The sequence below is a fragment of the Mangifera indica genome, chromosome 3 (assembly GCF_011075055.1).
Source record: "Mangifera indica cultivar Alphonso chromosome 3, CATAS_Mindica_2.1, whole genome shotgun sequence".
Lineage (NCBI taxonomy): Eukaryota > Viridiplantae > Streptophyta > Magnoliopsida > Sapindales > Anacardiaceae > Mangifera > Mangifera indica.
The window spans coordinates 8,971,127-8,993,791 of NC_058139.1; the positions used below are offsets into that span (position 1 = coordinate 8,971,127).

Here is a 22,665-nt window from a genome sequence, read left to right on the forward strand (position 1 = left end):
AAATTCTCTTTTAAACATGCATTTAGCATAAAAGTAGAGATCGTTAAAATATAGTAAAGTGAATTCTTTGCTACTTGGAGGGCACTTCTAAGGTCGTTTAGTGTTATAGCACTCTAGATTTGTAATTGGTTTAATATGTGAATGTTGACTTCTTAGGGGATCAAGATGAAAGGAATCCTAGCATGTTTGTGTATCAATCTTTTTAAAACCAATTTGAGAAAGATTTGAACAATATTTTGGTTAGGTTTGAGAATATAGACTTCAAGGGTGTTGGGGATTAGTGTACTTCAAACTTATATAATAAATGAAAGAGTGACTATCAAAAATAATGGAGAAAAACAAAAACAAAAGAAAGATAGAAACACAATGGGGTTGAATATAAATGAAATTAGAGAAAGAATTAAGATAGGATGAGAAAGAGAAAGAGTAAAAGACAAAGGAGAGAGAATTATGAGTTATTTACAAGAGGTGTCGAGATGTTAAGGTTTCATTTGAATTCAAAAGATATATTATATATATATATATAGATTTCGATAATCTTTTATTATTAATAGTGATATAATAAATAATATGATTATTATATTTATCTTAGTTATTAAAAAATTATCGAGGTAATATTAATTTTTATTATTACTTTATCCTTATTAAATTTTTAAGAAAAAAATTCCTTCAATTTTCAATTAAAATAATAAATAATATAGAAAAGATTTTTATACCCATTAATTTTTTGTATAATAAATAAAATAATATATTAATATTCTTTTATTACTTTTAATTAAATACAATAATTATTTATATACAGTAATTTTATCAAATATAATAATAAATTTATATCAAATAATTTTTCAAATATTATAACATTTAATTTTTAATAATAAAATATTATCTTATCCAAATGCAACTATGTTTATTAGAATTCATTTCCTTATGATTTGTAGTGGAGCGCAACTATTGGCATCCCACTAACAGACAAAAGAAGCCTAATTTCTAAGGGCACCCTATTTCAAAATTATAAAATTCGAATTTTTTTTTTTTCTTATGGCACCCTGTAAATTTCATAAATGCTGTTAATTATATTATTTTCTTTTATATTTTAAAAGAGCTGATGATTTAACTTGATTTTCTTGAAAAATTGAATTTAATTATCTAAAGTTATATATATATATATATATATATATATATATATATATATAGGGCTAAAAATTATTTCCCCTCTATTTAAAAGTTTATAATTATATTTCTTACGAAACTCGAAATCTTAAACAATTTTCGTTTATTTTTTTCAATAAAATTATACATATACATTTTTTATATACAAATGGGTATGTCTTGATGTGAATGGATGATTTTAAATTAATGATAGAATAACGCTCAATTATATAATGACACATCCATGTATATATACATTTGTATACAAAAAAATTTACACATATAATATTACTCTATTTTGTTTAATTTAATACTCCTTACCCCCTAAATTGAAAAACATAAATATTACGCATTTAAATTAAAAGTTTTAAAATGAAATTTAAAAAAAAAAAACAATTTTCTCAAGTAATTTACCCCTTGACATAATATAGTTAAACAATACAAACAAATATTTATACTAGAGAAATTGTCAATAATTTTATGAAAAAGAAATAAATTTATATGGCAACAAAATTAAAAAAAAATTGACTTTAAATAAAAACACAGAGAAATAATTATAAACTTACAATTTTATATTGCTTGTAGCATGGTTATTCCATTACAAAATATATTTTCTATTAATTTCTATATAAAAAAAACTATTTTCTATTAAAGTATTTTTTAAGGGTTAAAAAAAATATAAATATTTATCTATTATCCAGTTTTCTCCTACCAGCATGATCAATTTGTATCAGATAAAAAGAACGAGGCCATATGCTGCCTGCCGGAACACCAGCAGAAGCCCAAATTTGGTCAAACAATCCCTTTCCACTACTGCCCTTTTTCAAAAACTTGGATAGAGCTGCAAAATTGGACCAAATATACCCTTCAGTATAGAAACAGAAGAAATAAAAAAAAGGGTAATTTATAACAAATTTTTTATATCCTTTATTTATTATTAATATTATATTTAATAAAATACAGAAATACGATCGAAGAAAATTTTAATTATGTTACATCCAATAAAACGATGAATTTATCAAAAATATTTAGATAAAAGTGAATTTAATATTACTGGGTATAATAATAATTATATACGTTTTTAATAACATATCTCATTGACAATAATAATTAAAGGATAGATACTTGAATTTTTTAAAATTAATCGATAATAATTTGTAAATTAGCTATTCATTACTAAGGAATAGGTTTTTGGGCAATATTGTAAATTAGATAGCAATTGGACCTAGTCAAATAGATGGAGATCTGATCAAATGGTACATGTTTTCTAAATGGGCAAAGGATTATTTTCTACCCAAGTTTAAGTATATTTTCAAAGTCACATTTATAAGGTTTGAAAAGTCAAAACTCTCACTCATTCATTTGAAATTTTAGTTAGAATTAAAAGTAAACAGTTATTTAACAAAAAAACTAAAGTTTAATTAATTTTAACACCCTAAATTTGAAAATCTTACAATTCTCTTCCATCTGAATTTTAAAAAATTAACGTTTCCCTTCTAGGGTTTGCAAATTGTTGTAGGAGACAATGAACTCCATTGCCTCTGATGACAGTTTGCAAACCTTAGGGGAAAATATTAATTTTTCAAATAGTAAGTAAAGAAAATTATGTATTTTTAAATTGAAAGGGGCGAAGAAAAATATTTATTTTTTAAAATTTTTCATTAAACAATAATTTTATCTCTAACCTTATTAAGATTTTAAGCAGATGGATGAAATTTTCCAGTTTTTCAAACTTTACAAATATAAATTTGAGAATACACCTAAACTTAGGTGAGAAATAGCATTTTGGCCTTTCTAAAATTCCCAAATAAAGGAACAGGACAGTGTATTTTCAGTAATCGCGCTATGTTTGTGCATAGGAGAAAATCGCAATTGTGACATAACGCAATGATGGATGTCAAGAATACATGATAGATTATACTTTGGTTATGGATTCTAATTATCCATGATTTAAAAAATGCTAAATTACGTATATGTGACTGTCTACGAAATTAATATATACGTTTGTTCTCTGATGGATGACCATGTTTACCTATATGTCATCATCATGAATTAAGAAATGCCTCATTAGTTCCACTATTATCATAAATATGAATGCATATTATTACGACTGTATATATATATATATATATATATATATATATATATATATGTCTTTGATTTAATATTTAAATTGACATAATATGAATATAATCTAAAAATATAAACTATTATGTCAACTAAATTATCACATTAATGATAAGATAATGATTAAGATTAAGTATATAAGAAGTTATTATTTTTTTTTTGAAAAAATTATGTGAAGTGGGTGTTAAATAATATAACTTGTTTTCTAGTTAAGAGAGACTTGTCTATTTGTCAACACATAAATTATCTTTTTATTGAATAATCATTTTTCGAAGAGATGTTTTGTGCGTAAGGAACCATCAAATAATGGATAATCATATCATGGTGATTGACAAATAATTGATAACAATATCATGCTGGTTGACAAACAATTTATATATATATATATATATATATATATATATATATATATATATATATATATATATATATATATATATATATATATATATATATATATATATATTTTAATCATTAAGTCCATTCATAATCAATCAAATAGGGAGAACAAATTTCCCACCCAAGTTTTATCTGACTAACCTTTACCACCCTTTTAAGTTTGGAAATGTACTTTACTTACCCACCACCGAATTTCGTTAGAAAAATATACTAAATTTTATAATAGATTTAGCGAAAAAATGAAAATATCATTTATTATCTTTCCTGAAGTTGAATAATGGTTGCCCCTGAAAACTTCTTTAATTTTGTTTCCACCCTTGGTTAATAAAAAGTCACCTGTGTGACGAAGCTGGAATCGCCCCATGCAAAGCAAGTCCCTCTTTCCCTGGAAAAACCACCCACTGAAACCATGAAATAGGGCTGGATTCGAGCCAAGCCGAGCTCTGCTCGGTTCATATATGGGCGGTTCGAGTTCGGCTCGAGCTCAACTCAAGTTTGGCTCGGCTCGACTCAGCTCGTTTTTCATTATCAAAACGACATTTTTTTTAATATATATTGATCAAAACGACGTCGTTTTGTATAAAAAAATTTTTAAAAAAATCTACCGAGCCAGCTCAAGCTCGATCGAGCCAAGCAGAACCCGACTCGTTTCGGGCTTGAGCCGAACCAAGCTCGAGCTTGAGTTGGCTCGGCTCGAGTCCAGCCCTACCATGAAACCCCCTGCCCTCTCGGTTTCCGTAGGAAACAAAATGCTTTACCTACAAGGACTTCACCCTCCCATAACTCTTTTCTTTAGTCCTTGCCTTCACATTAACCACCACACTACCATCTTCGAAGCCAAAATTCCCCCTCGTTGCATCTCCTCGCCGTCATCTCCTCAACCCCAACACACTCCTTATGTCACACAAAGTCAACTCCGCCACCGCTAAATAACCAATACAAACCCACCACTAACCAAGCCATAAACTCAAAAAATAAACCATGCAAACGACAACAAAAAATGGAAAAAAAAGAAAAATTAAAACCCAGCTGTCACAGAAGATGGGAAAAGACGGAAGAATGAAAAAGAGGAAGAGACTAAGAAAGACAAAGATATAGAAAACGCGGTTTAGCTGGGTGGGAAAGGTAGAGAGAGGAAGCAAAGTGGAAAGATTGAAATTTGTCGGAGACTAAAAGAAAATAGTTTTAGATCTAATTAAAGTGAGTAAAATGAATAATATATAAGTGTGGTGGATTAAATTTTAACACAAAATAATTGATTTTGTATAATATGAGTTTCGATCTTCACACTTATAAATAAAATATATTTCAATATGGTATCATAATACAACCAAATGGTAAGTATAATAGTCTGAAGTATTTCTTGATATAAGTGACAACGTATTCATCCAAACGGACTCAATCAAATGACGAGTTTAACAACCTATAATATTTATATTTAAACGAAGGTGTTGAAAACTAAAATAAAAAACTCATATATAATAAAAATGAGTAAAGTAAGTGATATATAAACGTAGTAAATTATACTTTAATACAAACTAATTAATTTTGTATAATATGAGTTTTGATATTCATAGGTTTAATATAGTTTGACAAAGTTTAGACATCTAATTGATATTAACAATATAATATAATGTCTAATATTGGATGACGGATTGATAGATTGTATTAATATCAATAAAGGACCTTGGGAGGGCAACAGTTGCTATCCCTTACCAAACATTGGACAATTATTGAATTGACTTCTTTTGCATAAACAAAACTTGGTCGCAAATTTGCCTTTTCCAATAAATCTAGCCAAAATTACCAGATTCATGTCGTTTGTGGTTGTAATGAAGAGATCAGTATCCAAGTCATTTGATCAAACTTTTCCTCTTTTGTTTCTCATTTCTAATTCATTACAGCATAGACTTGCCAGAGGACAAATTTTAGAATATATACTTACTTAGACATTTTTCTACAGTTTTTTTGATTTTAGAGCTGTCCTGATTTTAAGACCCCCCAATTTTAGAAAAAGAAGCCGCTATTGCCATTGCCAAGCATCAACATCGAATTCTCCTTATAGTTGACCTTTGACCTACGCTCATGGCTAACATGGCAATCTCACATGCACTATCAAATATTACATCAATATTCCTAAAAGAAAGTTTACTTAGTTTATCATTTTTTATAATCATATCAATCTGTCCCATGTTTCAAAGTCTACTCTGCCGGCCGGCCGTAAGTTTCTTCATATAATATCACTCTCCCATTCCCTCGAAGTCAAAATAACTCTTAGTAGATCCCCCAACAAAACAACCTTATTTGGAATCCATCAGCTATGAGCAAACATAGAGGCTTCAAGATCGTGAAGGTGTTTAAATGGATAATCCGACCCAGAAAAAAAGGGACAAGGTATCATCTGGGTGGCTCCAGGATCAGAAACTACAACTGCATGGCAAGGCTTTTCTCCCATCTTCTACGTGGCGCTAAAAGGCTTTGTTTTGGTGGTTCAATTTCGGATTATATCCAGTTGCGTGAACCGAAACCCGTGAAGGTACCGAAGGGACATTCGGTAGTGTACGTAGGGGAATCAGATGAGACTACGGAGAGAGTTTTGGTGCCTGTCGTGTATTTTAATCACCCACTATTTGGGGAGTTATTGAAGAAAGCAGAGCGGGTTTACGGGTTCAATCCACCGAGTGGAATCACGATACCATGCAGGATTTCGGAGTTTGAGAAAGTGAAGATGAAGATTGCTGCATGGGATCATTAAAGCAGACGTAAAGAGTAATTAAACAGGTAATTGTTTAGGGTTTTGCAAAATTAGTTTTTGTTTTTGTTAATATTTTGTAAATCAATTAAGGTGAGATATACATATACTCTTCAAGATATATCAAATTATTTTAGATATTTTAGAAATTGCAAAAATGTTGGATTTGTTTAGATTTAGGTGCAAATAACCCAAGTGGGGAGTTTTTTTACTTGTTTAAACTCCTACATTTATAAATATTACTACAAAAAATATTAGTTTTAACGAGAGAAACAATAACAAAAGGATAAATATTTTTTTCATAATTTTACAAATCAATTATTTATACTCTTATTAAAACTAAATAAATTTATAATTTTAATAATGAAAAAATTATCGTTAAAAACTTTTAATAATAAAAATAATTTTATCGTCAATCATCGTTATAACTTTTGTGGTTAAAAGTATTAATAACAAGAATTAAAAAAATTTTCTTATGTTAAAACTTTTTTTTTTTTTGTTTATAGTGGATAATTTCATAAACTTTTAAAACCAAGATTAAGAAAATATAAAAAAATTATAAATGCATCTATTTAAATTAAAATTAAATAATATAATTTTTTATTTATTTTTTATTTTTAAATTACTCTATCAAATATTATACATAAATGATAACAAATGAGGATAGGACAAGTTTAATTTGAAGAATAAGATTGCAAATAATTAAACCAAGAAAGAGCTTTGGTAAGGCATATTTCCCAGTAAACGACAGAATCTGCTGAGGTTTGACTTTTAGCTAAAGCATCAGATTTTCTGCATGAAGCATATTAATGTACGGTGTTTGTTTTGTCTTTTATGTAAGGCCTTCCATCAAGTTTCTTTCACAGGGATGCAAATAGACTTTGAATGATAATCAAGAAAACTTTATGTATAAAAGTCTTTAAATTTAAGTCTATTTTAATAATATATTAATATTAAACACTTAATTTAATGATTATAAGATTAATTATTAAAATTAAAATTTATTTTATTTAATATAATTGATTTAATTATGAATAAAACATTTTGATTTGAATAAAATTTCTTATTATTAAAAAAAGAAATATTTCAATAGGATAAATTATTTTTATATTTAAATGGTATTTTTGTCAAAAAATTTACCTTTTAATAGTATAAATCAATTATATTTTTATTTTAATTTTTATATACTTTTTCTTTTTACTTTTCATTTATTTTAGTAGCCTCCTATGGTTAAATAATATGTATATTTTTATGTATAAATAATAATATATAATTGACTATAGTTTTATTTTCAATGTAAAATTATTCAATCATATTATTTTTTCTTTTTATTTATTTCTTGCCGCCAAAAGATGTGTGAAATTAAATGAGAAATTTTCAATTTTTTTCTTTTTTCTTTAAGAAACTTATAGTGAAAAGTTATAAAACTCAATGAGCAAATATTGGCATGGGTGATAGTCCCTTACTCGAGCTAAAAGCCAATGGCTTAAATGTGATCTACCACTTTTCTTTGTCATACCGTTTTAATACCAACAATCGTTTAACATGTTTTTTAATTGTTCATTCATGTCCTATTATTGTCACCTAGAATGGCCAGAACCCTTGTGCCTAGCCTTCATCATTTTGCCCCCACCAACATTTCTTCCCAATTCTAATATGTGCAACTCTTTGAAAGGTTTGTTTTGGGTATATAGTTCCTTTGGCATTTTGTTGACAAATGCTTTTATTGTTACGTTATTTGGATATGATTGTCGATTGGCTAGATCGATTGACTGTCGAAAAGCACTTAGGGGAAATGCAATGACAAACAATAAGAACAACGTCACAATAATATGAGAGCTTAATCATAAAAAGTAGATAATATTTTATAATTTTTTTAAAAACAACCTATTATTCAATTTCAATAAAGATAAAAGATATTTTTGTATTTTTATAAACTTTGGAAATAATTTAACAAATTTTATTACCAAACTTAATATATGAATAAAAAATAAAACTTTAAAACTTAAAAGATAAAAATTATTGTTTGATTAAAGCTTAAGAGAAAAATAGTTATTCAACCTTTATTAAATATTAATCAATTTATTGTAAATTGAAAAATTAAGATCATGAAGGCCAAGAGTGACATTTAACAAATCAGTAAAATTATGTGTATAAATAATATATAATAATAAATAATGATTTATTATTATATAATTAGATAATTTTAAATTAAAGATAAAGTAATATATAATTATATAATTATAAACTTTTATATATGTATAAAATTGTATATATTATTTATGTATATAATTTTATTGATAATAAATTCCTTCCCACAAAATCAGTTAATCAATTTGAACAACTGTTAATTAGCTTTGAGCAATTATTGTAACATCAATGAAATTTTATAAATTTTTGGGACATTATTATTTAGTTTTAGTAAAGATAAGGGATATTTTTGTTATATTGCTGATTTTTTTTGGTCTAAATTTAACGTATTTTATTAATAAATTTAATATATGTGTGACAAAAAAAATTCAAATAAAGGTAAAAAAAAATCCTTGCTTCATTAAAATTTAAATGAGAAATAATTATTTACATTTATTAAATATTAATCCAAATAGGAAATAAATATTCAACATTTATTAAATATTAATCAACTTTGACCTCATGAAGATCAGAGTAATGTTTCCAAAGTTGGATTAGACATCAATATGATGTGAGGATGATTTATACTGATTAGTGATTAGACTGATAAATTATTTCAATAAATATTTAAAATATTTTTATATAATTAATTATTAAATATTTTTATTTTCACTCTTGTCTAACAAAAATAATTGTTAATCTTAAGAGTTTAACCGGAGAAAAAGAAATCTAAGAAAGCCAACCGGTATCCCAAAAAAAGAGAAAAAAAAAAAAACTAAAAAAATTGATCACATTTCAAATATAGTGTAACCAAAATGATATATATTACACCACGATAGTTTTCGTATAAGCTATCTCACAGTGGCTACACAACAGTACCACAGACATTGTAAAACCATTGCAAACAACTTTCATATTTAACATATTATTTTTTTTTATAGTAATGTTTCAGAATGTTTAACTTTCATCAAGCGCTATAACCCCGGTTCCTAGGATGCCACTGCTTCAGGTCAAGGCCGCCGCATGTAGCCACGCAAGCTTCCTCCATCAAGCCTTGGGAGACGCCACTGTTGCAAATGTTTGCAAATGCCCTCATGTGTTTCATTCCATATTGAGTCAGTGATCCACAGCGTGTTTCAAATACTCGAACCTATTTACATTAACACTTGGATTATTCCATATACATAAATGAATCATGAACAAGAAAGCAAATTCAATATTACCATTGATTTCAAGCATTGCCAATCATCAACAAGAGGCAAACCAGGTGCTCTAGCAGAGTTAAGGATTTCACCACTTCTTTTTGGTCCATATAGAAGCATTCCAATCATCTCAATGCTTTTGTCTAAGTGATTCCTGTGTCTCAATGTCTCTGTAATCTGCTCCAGTATTTGTGATTTCCTCCATGACCCATCTGCTTTTTTGTACTACAAAAGAAACAAATTCATGGTTTCATCAAACAATAGACAATTCAAGTAACAAGCCAATTCAAGTGCATGAAATTAAGAGGCAAGTCCATCGCACCATATGCCACATGAAGAGAAGATCAGCATCTCTCTGGTTCACAACTCCCATTCGAGTATCATTCCTAAGCTCATTCGGAGGGAAAGTCTCTGTCGCAGGATCAAAACCTTGATATAGATAAAGCTTCTCTGTTTTTATGCTTGTGTTCCCATATTGCATCACATGAGACCCAATACTGTAAGTATTAAAATTGGAAGTCCTTTCCTTCACCTGCATGAAAGCCAATGTTTCCACTTCACAAAAAATGCTAAGTTGAGTCAGAATTGCATATAAGATTCGGAATTTTGTTCATCTTACTGTGTCATACTGTTGCTTTATGGTTTCTCTTTTCAAATTGTGAGTCTCACTGCACAAAAAACAATGATTTTAGCTTAGTTAAAAAGAGGTATGTTTGAGTATGCTGGTGAGTATAATACAAAACTTATTTACTTAAATCACCTATCCTCCATCCAAGCAACACTGTATAAATCCCCTAAACAAGTGATGTACTCTTGAGGTGGAGAAGGATCCATTCCAGGGCAATAAGTCCCGAAGCTGCTCTCTTGTGCATTTGATGCTGTTGTGACATAAACGTCAATATCTTTAGGCGTTATACCTTCAAAAATACTCCCACTTTCACATGCTTCTATGTATAAAACCTGTGTCAAATCTGTCAATAATCATATATTTAATTTCACCCTACAACTTCTAAAGTGGGCATGATCTCTTTACCATTTCTTTGTAGCCCTTTGATGCATGTTTCTTCTTCAAGACCTCAATGAATTCCATTGCATACAGATAAGGCATGTTTGGCATCCCTGCAGATCACAAATGGAAAATACATGAGCTATGATAAGATAAAACCAAATTTACTTCATATATTGAGTAATTTGGCTAAATTTGGAGTGATTGTTGAGATATACCAAGAACTCCAGGACCTCCATGGTCTGAGTAGTAAAGAAAGATCCTGTCATTTGGCTTGCTATTTACAACTTTCCCACTTCCACCTTTCACAGCACTCTTGTCACCAAGAAGTACTGCATACAGATTCTTAGTTGTTACATCCTCGCCTGTGTAATCCTATCATGATCACCACCACTGATGATTTAGTTTTGTCAAATTTCAACAAGTCAAACAGTTGGTGTACTGAAGAACTCTTACTTTTAATATAAAATTTAACTTTAATATCCATTAAATTATTATAATGGCATATGCAGGACATCTGGAAGAATCATGGGAATATTACATCTGGCATGAATGACTGACAACCATTAATGGCTTTATCTTATTGAAATTAATGCACTAACTGTGGTATGTCACCATCAATATGTGGCAAGAGAGTCAAAAAAGGCATCCAACCATTTCACAACACAACGCTCTGTCATTGACAATTTTACATTAAAAAAATCAACGATGTTAATCAAATGATGGGGAAATTTACCTTAGGCACACCAGCATAAACATTTTCACCTTGAGGGTGGTTGATGATAACACCAGGCCTAGGATTCAGCTCATCCATGGCTATATCATCATACATAAACACCACTATGTTCTCTTCCTTTAATCCTCCTTTTCTTAGCAACTGATATGCATGACAAACATCTGCCTGTTCATGCACATACATATAACAATTTCTCCATCACTTTATTGCCCAAATCACAAGACTAGTCAGTTAATAAGTTTAACTAATTGTTTTCACCTGATGCCGATAATTTCCATACCCAGATGATCCAGCCACTAGAACAGCCCATCTTGTTCCCGCTTCCTCCGCCGGCTCTTCTTTCTCTGTCGGCAACTTTATGATTCCTGACTTCCTTTGGTTCAGCCGACTGCCTTCAACATCCCCCAAAACAGCTAAAACTAAGAAAAAGAATAAAAAACGATAGGTTGCCATAGAGACTGAACCGAACTGAGAAAATAAGTGATGGTGAAGAAACAGAAGCATAGGTATAGAAAAGGAGAAGCAGCTTAAAAGAAAATTCTTAAAGGCTCAAGTGGGAGGTGTTTAAACTGTGTAAGATACCATGCAAAAGAACGGATGGACACGTTTGAACCACTTCCAAAAGTGGGTCCAAATGTCTTCAACTTGGGGAGAGCTGGGAGTTTACTTTACTTTCTTATTGGGTATATGCTACCAGAGATGAATTCAAACTGAGATTTATGTTACATTCAACAGTTAATTTAGAATCGAAAGTATAGTTGTGGAGAAGAAGAATTACAAATGAAACAAGTTTTAATGTGATCAAACTAGCAAACTTTTGAATTCGAACTAAATTAAAGTTTTAATTTAAATTCAAATATACCGAGTTAAATATAAATTTGAACCCAAGGGGTGGCAGCTCATTGATGGATTTATAAGGTTTAAAGCCAGCTATTTGAGGACTGTTGGTTAGGATGCTTGTGCATAGTCATCCACCAATTCTGCTGTGAATTTTTATAATTAAAACTAATTTTAAATACTCATTAAACTTAGTTCTATGGTTAATATCGGCCAAATGAGATATTGATGAATAATTCAGTCTGAATAAGGCCATCGGCTGTCCGCTGTCTCATTGATGTTTTCTATTGTGCCTGTAACGATCAGATCATCACTTGTTCCTTGTCCATTAGTTCTTTATGATCCTTCAATGATACGGCACCTGATTGTTACATCATTCATTATCTGAACCCAGCGATGAGGCTAATGGCCCAAATGAGGCGCGACTATTGGCTTGTTTGGTTGTTGCATCCTCATTTGCTACTGGCAAAGGCTCATGGCCCAAGGGCAAAGGCCGTTAACATTGTGGAGCGCATTCTAGTCATGTGAAGTATGCTTTATGCATAACAAGGACAAATGACTCTAACAAAACTTGTTCAAGTCTAAGAAATGTTCATACAATCCATTCATCATTGTCACCAAGGGATGGATTTGTCATATATATACATTGTATAGAAAACTCTTCTTTAGTCTTTAGAGAACCCTTCACATGAATACTGATAGTTTTTAACACATAAAGGCTTCTTGCAAGCGCATATCACCAGAAAGCATCAAAAACTAAATTCTCTTGAAAACTGGAAATGTAATTCTTTCCAACCAAAAGTTGAGGAAAAGGTCGAAAATCCCTTCACAAAGTAGTTTTTTTCAGTGATTTGGAGTAACCAATTAAGTAACACTCGATTAAATGTTGCCTAAAAAACTGGTCATTTTTTACTCTCTTATTAAAAAATTATGCAATCAGCAATTATTCTTTAAAGCTCCTGAACTGGTAAGAATGTGGAGACTTTACTGAAAAACCGACCCTCTTAGCTTCTAGTTCATATCCGAGGAAATCAATCACCCACTAATGAAAATTTTCAGTATTTCCCCCTCAATGAATACCACTTCAGTTTCAATTGATACCATAGAGGAGAAACACCCAGAACTCCTTGTGCTAACCTTGGATCGAACACATCAAAATGTACCCGACGCAATGAATCCAGAAGAACTTGGGCAGGCACAGCCTCCAAAAGAACTTTGCGAGCTTCATCAGGCACCTTTCCGGCTAATTCACGAGCCTTGAGCAAATGAACATTTGCCACTGACGCCATCTCAAAAACAGCCTCACATAACCCCTCACGAGAATCCAACCGGATTTCTGACCGACCCCCTTCCTTCACCAGCAAGCCATGTTTGGCTGCCACTTTTGCTGGTATATAAGAAAAGTGACGATTGCGGGTAGCATGGTATGGCAATGACTTGAGAAGTAAGAGAACGCCGCTAGCCTTACCAACATGAGATGCCGCATGATCCGCCGTGGTGGACATGATGCCACCCGCTTGCAGCGTCATATAAAGAAGCGTTGATACAGTGTCCTCCGCATATTTCTCCAGCTCTTCAATATCATTTGGGATGTCAGTAATCTCTCGATTGGCATCATTAATTCGAGCTTGAACTGACCTTTTAAGCCATACTTTATTGATTTTATACTCCGATACAACCGACGCAAGAGCCTGAGCTATTGGGTGTTCAATTCGCTTATTAGCATAGATTTTGTCTATGGCTTCTTGCCACCAGAGAAGGCGCATGAGACCGATTTTTGGATCAGAAGCTACATCCATGGCTTTGGAAGTTTCAACATTGAAGGCGCGGAGAGCGAATGAAGCTTTCCGCATACTAGGAGGGAGTTCGAGGAGGCAGAGGTAGTGATGGTAATCATAATTTCGCACTTGCTGCACACAGTGGGAGAAAGCTGCACGCAAATTACTTGAAGCACCATTCATCAAATCCCTCCCCTGATTTTTCCTAAATACGCATAATACATTTCATTAATGTCGAGAATATATGAACATCTGAATCAAAAGAAAAATGAAGAGCCCTGATTTGTTGTAACAATAGCAAATTGAAGAGAACTGAATAGACAAGTAAGAGTACACCAAATATGCAGGTTTAACGTGCTATATGTTCGATGCGGGCAGCGGCTGTGGGTGATGGCAGGAAAGAGGAGTGACAGCTGGAGGAGGAGAAACGAGCACTGGAAAAAAACTCTCTTTGAAGATTGACTTGATTTGGGCTTGCAGTGGTATTGGCGTTGTCTGTGAAAGAGGAAGAGAGAGGGGTGGCGGCTGAACGGGGTGGGTTTGGGTTTAGGGTTCAAACTTCCCAATTTTTTTTAATGAACAGTGTTTGTTTTACTTTCCACACTCCCCCCCCGCCGGGGCCCCAATATAACAGAAATCATTTTTTTTTTTCTAAAAATCATTTTTTAAGGGAAAAAAATCAGCTAAAAACACGATCAGAAGAATCACGAGAGTTTCATTAATTCGCTTATGAGGTTAGCTATTTTTCATTTATATTAAAAATTATTTTTATAAATAAATTTATTGAATAATTTATATGAATTGAGTTGATAATATATAATTAGGTTAAATAATAAATTAATAAAAAAGCATAACAATTATTTATCTTTTAAAGACTTGATAAAATATTAAATAATATTTTTATTTTAAATATTAAAGAATTTTTGGTTTCTTGAATAATACTATAGAGACGTTTAATTTAGATAATATTTTATTATAATTTTTTTTCAAATAAACCAATTCATTTGGACCCGAAGATCCACTTTTTTTCCCATTTAAAGATCACCTATTGTCTTTGTATTTTCACATCGAAAATTCTTTGCATATGAAGAGATGTCAAAGGGACATCTTACTTCCCAAACGGATCATCTTACATCTATATTTAAATATTGGTTTATCAAGAATATACAAAAAAAATACTTCAAATTGTTGATTCATCGACAGAAAATGGCTTTGAATTAATAGTTTATTATCTAATAGATTTTATTATTCTAATATTCCATTCGAGAGTTATCAATATTTATCAAATCTATTTCTATCTAACGAAACATTATTGGATCAAATGACAAAAACATTGTTGAGAAAAAGATGGTTTTGCCCAAATGAAACGAAAATTGGATTCATATAACAGGAGAAGGGTTTGTCATTACTTAGTCAAAAAGATATGTGGCCATGAAATAGGGTTTAAGTGGAATAGAATTAAGAAGGTTGTATTAGAGATAGATTATCTTAAAGATTATCGGATATAGATTATTTAATAAAATTTGATAAAATTGAGTACGCATAAATAATTATTGTATTTAGGTAAAATAAAAAGATATTAATATATTATTTTAATTAAATTCTTTTAGATACAATTATTCTAAAATATTTTTTTATTATTTGTTACATCATCATTAATAATAAAAAATTACTGAAATATTTTATTACTTATAAATCAATAAAGTAATTTAAATGTCAATTTGATTTATTGACAAAATGATGTCGTTTAATAATTATTTAACATAATTCAAATCGAATCAAATTATCTATCTAGCTCGTGAGTCAAACCGACCCAAATTTTCTATAGTTCAAGTTCGGTTAGATTTTAAAACCAAGAAAACGAATTTAAATTAAACCAAATTAAACTGAGCTGACATTCAAGTCCAAACCAAGTTGGCTCAAATTCAACTCTATACGGAATAACCAACTAGAAAAAATAGATAGACACTACTGTGATTTATTAATTAAATTGGGGTAATTAATTAAAATAAGCAAAAATTTATCCGTTTATACGTTTTTAGGTCAATATAAAAAAGTTTCATCAAATTAAGCAAACACTAATTTTTTTACCCTTTTTACCCTTATGTTGAAAAACCAAGTAAAAATATTTTTTTTGAAAATATGCGTCGGTTTATTGTGGTTACGATAATGGCTAAGGATTTTACAGTGAAACCCTAAATATGTCGAATTATATATATGAATGTTTTTTAATGTTTTGAATGGTATAAAATGATGTAGTTTCAATATTAATGGATGTTTGGAAGTGTAGTCGTTGAGAGACAAAAGCACGCAAATTTATAGTACCGCATAAACTGCTCAAATCACGCAAATACTGTTCACATCACGTAAATACTATTCACATCTCGCAAACACTGTTCAAACCGCGCAAAAGCAGATATCATAGTCTGTGAACAGGATTTTTGCACGATTTTGCAAGCGGTTTGAACAGTGTTTACGCGGCACTGTAAATTTGCGCGTTTTTGTCTCTCAACGGTTACACTTTCAGACATCCATTAACATCGAAACTACATCATTTTATATCATTTGAAACATTCAAAAACATTTATATACATAATTTGACATATTTAGGGTTTCACTGTAAAATCCCTAGCCACCATCGTAACCACCATAAACCGACGCACATTCTCAGAAAAAATATTTTTACTTGGTTTTTCAACATAAGGGTAAAAAGGGTAAAAAAATTAGTATTTGCATAGTTTGGTGAAACTTTTTTATGTTGACCTAAAAATATATAAACGGACAGATTTTTACTTATTTTAATTAATTTCCCATTAAATTGTTGTGATCTATCTACAATTTTTCCAACAAAAATCGGTGAAATCTATCGTGAGAAATTGTTGCAGACTATAGCCCAAAAACTTAGTTGCAACCAAAGGAATAATCGAGTCAAGCCACTCGCAAAAACGTTGGTAATTCGTTTCAATAAACTCATAAAATTTCGAAACTCAAATGTACATCTTTAAATCTGTAATTTTGAACATAGAATTAATTAATAGCTGTATAAGTTATAAGTTTTCAATGTAATTTATTAAATATTAAGGGGTTTAAAAAAATTAAGTATGTGTTCAAAGTTGTGAGGTTGAAAGACTGATTTCCACCTAAAGATTATTGTATTTTTAAATTCTCCTTTATAAAATTTTAAAAACTCAAATTCTTAATTTTTTATTAAAATTTATAGTTAGTATTAAAAGTAAAATCGTTATTTAATAAAAAAAATTTAAAAACTAAAATTTAATCATATTTTTCTTTTTTAATTTAAAAATCTAAAAAAAAATTTATCTCATCCAAAATTTAAAAATAACAAATTTTCCTTTAAAGTTTTTTTCTTCTCTTCGATAATTATCTCCTTTTCAACCATCCATAAGCGTTCCCAAATCTTTTCTTCATCTTCGGTCCCTCGCTCCCACTTCCCTCTCCTTTCATCTTCGACTCCAAATACTGTCCAAATGATCTGTGATATTGAAAGGCCAAAAATATTTCATATGAAAGAAAGTGTTGCGCCTATGAAGGGTCAAGTCAAAGTAGACACGTCAATGTGTCAGACTGAACGTTAAGCCCACACAATAATGAGCCTTCAGATTGAGTCAACTTATGAATTTTTAAAAGCCTAAAACTTGACACTATATATGGGCGTCGACCTTAATCAGGCCGATTCATAAACCTTAATCAAATGTCCTATTTAAACAATTTTTTAAAAAGGCCAAACGACTATTTCCCACCCAAGGTATGCTGCAATCTCAAGTTTTCACTCTTTAACTATGGAAATACGAAACACCTACCCATGAGCGATTAAAATTAACGATGGTAAGGATAAAATCGTTATTTTCTCTATAATATTAAAAATAAACTAAAATATAATTTATTTTTGCCCCCCTAAACTTTAAAAACTAAAATTTTCCCCCAATCTAAGTTTTAAAAAATGACAGTTTCACCGCTAGGGTTTAGTTTTGAAATCTTCGACGACATCTCCGGCTCCATTGCCGACGGACTCTCCCTCCCGAAGCATCTTCTCCTTCCGGTGATCTCTTTTCTCCCATTTGGACGCCCGATCAGCATCAGAGAAGCCTTGGAAGACGAAGTTCTTCATCTTCCCAGACAAAGACAAAGCTATTGTCTTTGTCTCCTAAGGCTTCTTCGACATTGATCAGACATCCAAATAGAAGGAAAGAGATCATCGGAAGGAGAGGACACTTCGGGAGGAGAGGTCGTCTGCAATAGAGTCGGAGATATCATCAGAGATTTCAAAATGAAATCCTAGAGTGAAACTGTCATTTTTTAAAACTTAGACTGGGAAAAAATTTTAGTTTTTAAAGTTTAGGGGGGCAAAAATAGATAAAATTTTTAGGCGTTAGGGTTCTATTAAATTTAACCGGTCATAGGTAAATAAACAGTATTTTTATAATTAAAGAATAAAAACTTAAGATTGCAGCATAACTTGGATGAAAAATAGTTGTTTGGCCTTTTAAAAATTTTAATTAAAACTTTCAAATGCAATTGACATGCCTAAGTCAAAGAGTCGTTATGAAGACTTGGAGATACTAATCCTCCCGTAACCAAACAACCCCTTTTCCATTAAACGACTCACTTAGCGGAACCTTCCAGAACTCCTCTCGCCAGAAGCCTCTCGTCCCTCTGAACTCCTTTTTATATTCCCATCCCCAACACTTCTTCTTCAACGTCTTTGCCCTCATTTATCATACGCAACAAGCCTATTTCTCCTTATTACTCTTATTCCTTCGTATTCTGATTTATAAACATATATCTGCTGACATGGCAGAAGAAGCCAAAGCTAAAGGTAACGCCGCCTTCTCTGCCGGAGACTACGACACCGCTGTCCGTCACTTCAGTGATGCCATCGCTCTGGCTCCATCCAACCACGTTTTATACTCCAATCGATCCGCCGCCTACGCCTCTCTCCACAAGTATACCGAAGCCTTAGCCGATGCTAAGAAGACCGTCGAGCTCAAACCTGACTGGCCTAAAGGCTACAGCCGGCTCGGCGCGGCTTATGTCGGTTCACATAAGTACGCTGAAGCTATCTCGGCTTACAAAAAAGGCCTTGAAATTGATCCTAACAATGAAGCACTGAAATCCGGCTTAAACGATGCAGAAGCAGCGGCCTCGAAGTCGTTCAGATCTCGGGCCCCGCCTGCAGACAATCCGTTCACTTCTGCCTTCGCTGGACCCGAGATGTGGGCGAAATTAACGGCAGATCCGACGACGAGAAGCTATCTTCAACAGCCTGATTTTGTTACAATGATGCAAGAAATTCAGAAGAATCCTAACAATCTAAACCTCTACTTAAAGGACCAGCGTGTGATGCAATCTTTAGGAGTTTTATTAAACGTGAAGTTCCAGGGGCCCGCTGGTGATGACATGGAAATTCCGGAGGAAGAATTACCTAAGAAATCGGAGCCGGCGAAGGAGGAGAAGAAGCCTGAGCCTGAACCTGTTCCGGAGCCGGAGCCGGAGCCGATGGAGATGACAGAGGAAGAGATCGAAAAAAAAGTTAGAAAAGCACAAGCATTGAAAGAGAAGGAAGAGGGAAACGCTGCCTATAAAAAGAAAGATTTTGAGAAGGCAGTTGCTCATTACACCAAGGCATTGGAGCTCGACGACGAGGATATTTCATTCTTAACTAATCGTGCCGCAGTGTATCTCGAGATGGGCCAGGTAACAATTTTGTTCTGTATTTTTCTGCCCTTTTATTTATTTTTTCTCATTTTGAGTTAGTTAAGATTTTGCCTCAGTAGCATGCTAGGAGTTTCTATTAGGAGTAAAATATGATAATTACTAAATTTATTTCATCTGTGATAACTGTAATAAGATTAAGTTCTATGCGGCTTAGATGAAATGGTAATATTAGCATACAAATTCTTCCAGGGACGTTGAATAGGTAGCCTTAGGTAACATTTAGGGCTACTAATCTAAGAAATAGTCCTTTCTTTGCCATGGTGACTAACATACGTGCACTTGTTTTTGCATCTGAGTTAGTTAATCTCTTATATCTTATGGATAGTGTTCCCTGAGCGTGACTTTGTTGAAAAATCAAATCCTAGCAAATGGAGAGTATAACAGTTGCTTAATACTTAGTTGATAGCTTATATTTGTAATTTTACCAATTAGATGCTTGTTTCTATGCCTTAATAATGGTGAAATCTAATGTTAATTTTTATAATTTTTTTGGCTTTCTGTGTATAGCCCAACTTTTATAAGCTTTAACTCATTGAGATGACTTAGTTCCTAGAATTTGAGTACGTAAATGAAGCAGAGGTTTTTCTTTTATAAGTTTCTAGTGCGTACCAATTCTAGCTTATATTTTAGGTCTGTGAAATTTTAGTTGATTTTATAGTCGATGAAGTAGAGATTTTCTGTGCAAATATTTCATCTTCTAATTTGTTTACCTAAATTTAGCATCCAATATTTTTGTTGTGATTTTTTAAAAATTTTGCATTCTGATTCTTTCCTCAACGTCAATCATTTTAGTATGAAGATTGCATCAAAGATTGTGATAAGGCTGTTGAAAGGGGAAGAGAGCTTAGATCCGATTTTAAGATGATAGCAAGGGCCTTGACTAGGAAAGGAACTGCTCTGGTGAAATTGGCAAAATGCTCAAAGGACTATGAACCTGCTATCGAGACTTTCCAGAAAGCTCTAACTGAGCATCGAAATCCAGAGACATTGAAGAAGCTTAATGAAGCTGAGAAAGCTAAAAAGGAACTAGAGCAACAAGAGATTTTTGATCCAGCTATAGCTGATGAGGAGCGTGAAAAAGGTAGCTTTTCTTGTTTTGCATTTTGGTTGATGATGTTTCTGGGCTTAAATTGTACATTTTGCTATAATAAACTAGTCCTATTGCATAATAGCTTTGAGTTTCTCTTTCTCATGTATGTAGTTTAAGTATCCTACTCTGGTTTTTCTGAGTTACTTTGTCTCCTCTTGTTAAGTCATTTGGAGTTTTACTAATGTTCCAGGCATATCACTTGTTGCATTGCGTTTTCATGTGTTTGCCTTAATTTTGAGCTATGCCTTGCGAAAGAGATTCTATTTCTGACCCCACAGTGTATTTTTTTTAAATTTTTTTTGTTTTTTTTTTTTTATAGTCCTCTCCTTTCTAAGTGTGGATTAATAATAGGTACTTACGTGTTCTACCTAAATTAGGAACATTATTCTGTTAGCAAATTTGTTTAAGTTTGCTTTTAATGATGGTTTCCAGGAAATGAATATTTTAAGCAGCAAAAATACCCAGAGGCTGTGAAACATTACACAGAATCATTGAGGAGGAATCCCAATGACCCAAAGGTATCTAGTTTTATCTGCTTTAATCGTAGTGCAGTGCTTATTATATATCTTTGTCAAGCATATATGGATAGTTACTGATTGATGAGGGCTGGCTTCGGCCTTTCAGGCATACAGTAACAGAGCTGCATGCTACACAAAATTGGGTGCACTGCCTGAGGCATTGAAGGATGCAGAGAAGTGCATTGAGCTGGATCCAACCTTTGCTAAAGGGTATACTAGAAAGGGGGCTGCTCAGTTTTTCATGAAAGAATATGACAAAGCTTTAGAAACATACCAGGAGGGACTGAAACATGACCCAGAGAACCAAGAGCTGCTTGACGGAATGCGAAGGTAGAAAACATTAAAACAGCCTCTGTGGTTCTATTTTTTTTAGTGATTGTTTTGTTCTGTAAATTACTGTGAATGGATCTTAGATATTGCTCTGAAATTCTGTGCAGCTGTGTGCAACAAATTAATAAGGCTGGTCGTGGAGAATTAAGCCCTGAGGAATTGAAGGAGAGACAGGTTAGTGTTTTTTTAAAAATGTATTTATCATTCAGGTTGATATGTTCAACTTTCTGGGGGGTGTGATTTTATCTCTGTTCCATCTTGCAGGCCAAGGCAATGCAGGATCCTGAAATTCAGAACATTCTTTCTGACCCTGTAATGAGACAGGTTAGGAGGTTTTAAGATTTTTCTTATGTGGGGTGAAATATTGCCCTAGATATCAAATGGATTTGAGCTGTTTTCTCTCCAGCTATACATAAAACTTAACTAAGATGGAATTTGGTCTGTGGATAGGTGTTGGTTGACTTCCAAGAGAACCCCAAAGCTGCTCAGGACCACATGAAGAACCCAATGGTGATGACCAAGATTCAGAAGCTCATCAATGCTGGAATAGTCCAGATCAGATAAATTTGAAGAAATGTTTTATCAGAGGGGGGAAAAAAAAAACAACGTATCCCATCTTAAGTAAATTGTATCTTCTTGTGTGAATTTGGGTTGGATTAATTGGAAGAACTAGTTTCAGATGTCAAATTTTGGAAGCTGTTTTAAATTTAAAATTTATGGTTGACCTTTTGAGATATATTGTTTTTCACCGTTCTCCTCTTGCCATGTTTGAATGTTTGTTGGAGCTTTTTTGAACTAAGAATCGGATGGGCAAAGTTGGATTATTTGATTTGTTAACTGATGGTGATGCTAAACGTAGCTTCTGATTGGAAAAT

The 22,665-nt window shown here is 31.9% G+C and overlaps 4 protein-coding genes across 4 annotated transcripts; 2 read left to right on the top strand and 2 right to left on the bottom strand.

Annotated features, from left to right (window-relative positions):
* Positions 1 to 5,901: 5,901 nt before the first annotated feature.
* On the top strand, positions 5,902 to 6,516 carry LOC123209965 (auxin-responsive protein SAUR36). The gene has a single exon (XM_044628077.1). The coding sequence runs from the start codon at positions 5,996 to 5,998 to the stop codon at positions 6,428 to 6,430; it is 435 nt and encodes a 144-aa protein (XP_044484012.1). The 5' UTR covers positions 5,902 to 5,995; the 3' UTR covers positions 6,431 to 6,516.
* Positions 6,517 to 9,328: 2,812 nt separating this feature from the next.
* LOC123210274 (legumain) lies at positions 9,329 to 12,098 on the bottom strand. The gene is made up of 9 exons (XM_044628533.1): positions 11,760 to 12,098; positions 11,502 to 11,666; positions 10,984 to 11,140; positions 10,793 to 10,878; positions 10,520 to 10,719; positions 10,379 to 10,427; positions 10,082 to 10,291; positions 9,781 to 9,984; positions 9,329 to 9,707 (listed from the first exon to the last, which is right to left on the bottom strand). The coding sequence occupies exons 1-9, from the start codon at positions 12,003 to 12,005 to the stop codon at positions 9,525 to 9,527; spliced, it is 1,500 nt and encodes a 499-aa protein (XP_044484468.1). The 5' UTR covers positions 12,006 to 12,098; the 3' UTR covers positions 9,329 to 9,524.
* An 820-nt stretch (positions 12,099 to 12,918) lies between these two features.
* Positions 12,919 to 14,752, bottom strand: LOC123210405 (NADH dehydrogenase (ubiquinone) complex I, assembly factor 6 homolog). Its single transcript, XM_044628739.1, has 2 exons — positions 14,451 to 14,752; positions 12,919 to 14,321 (listed from the first exon to the last, which is right to left on the bottom strand). The coding sequence occupies exon 2, from the start codon at positions 14,297 to 14,299 to the stop codon at positions 13,394 to 13,396; it is 906 nt and encodes a 301-aa protein (XP_044484674.1). The 5' UTR covers positions 14,300 to 14,321; positions 14,451 to 14,752; the 3' UTR covers positions 12,919 to 13,393.
* Positions 14,753 to 18,763: 4,011 nt separating this feature from the next.
* On the top strand, positions 18,764 to 22,526 carry LOC123212294 (hsp70-Hsp90 organizing protein 3-like). The gene is made up of 7 exons (XM_044631384.1): positions 18,764 to 19,831; positions 20,645 to 20,933; positions 21,375 to 21,460; positions 21,567 to 21,790; positions 21,898 to 21,964; positions 22,055 to 22,114; positions 22,241 to 22,526. The coding sequence occupies exons 1-7, from the start codon at positions 18,929 to 18,931 to the stop codon at positions 22,352 to 22,354; spliced, it is 1,743 nt and encodes a 580-aa protein (XP_044487319.1). The 5' UTR covers positions 18,764 to 18,928; the 3' UTR covers positions 22,355 to 22,526.
* Positions 22,527 to 22,665: the final 139 nt, after the last annotated feature.

Excerpts from the sequence above, each read along its gene's own strand:
- LOC123212294 (XM_044631384.1), top strand. The coding sequence starts at position 18,929 with ATGGCAGAAGAAGCCAAAGCTAAAGGTAACGCCGCCTTCTCTGCCGGA. Across the intron at positions 19,832-20,644 it reads TGTATCTCGAGATGGGCCAG|TATGAAGATTGCATCAAAGA; the intron begins GTAACAATTTTG and ends CAATCATTTTAG. Across the intron at positions 20,934-21,374 it reads TGATGAGGAGCGTGAAAAAG|GAAATGAATATTTTAAGCAG; the intron begins GTAGCTTTTCTT and ends GATGGTTTCCAG.
- LOC123209965 (XM_044628077.1), top strand. The coding sequence starts at position 5,996 with ATGAGCAAACATAGAGGCTTCAAGATCGTGAAGGTGTTTAAATGGATA.
- LOC123210405 (XM_044628739.1), bottom strand. The coding sequence starts at position 14,299 with ATGAATGGTGCTTCAAGTAATTTGCGTGCAGCTTTCTCCCACTGTGTG.
- LOC123210274 (XM_044628533.1), bottom strand. The coding sequence starts at position 12,005 with ATGCTTCTGTTTCTTCACCATCACTTATTTTCTCAGTTCGGTTCAGTC. Across the intron at positions 10,720-10,792 it reads CAAAGGGCTACAAAGAAATG|GTTTTATACATAGAAGCATG; the intron begins GTAAAGAGATCA and ends GATTTGACACAG. Across the intron at positions 9,985-10,081 it reads TTCTCTTCATGTGGCATATG|TACAAAAAAGCAGATGGGTC; the intron begins GTGCGATGGACT and ends TTTCTTTTGTAG.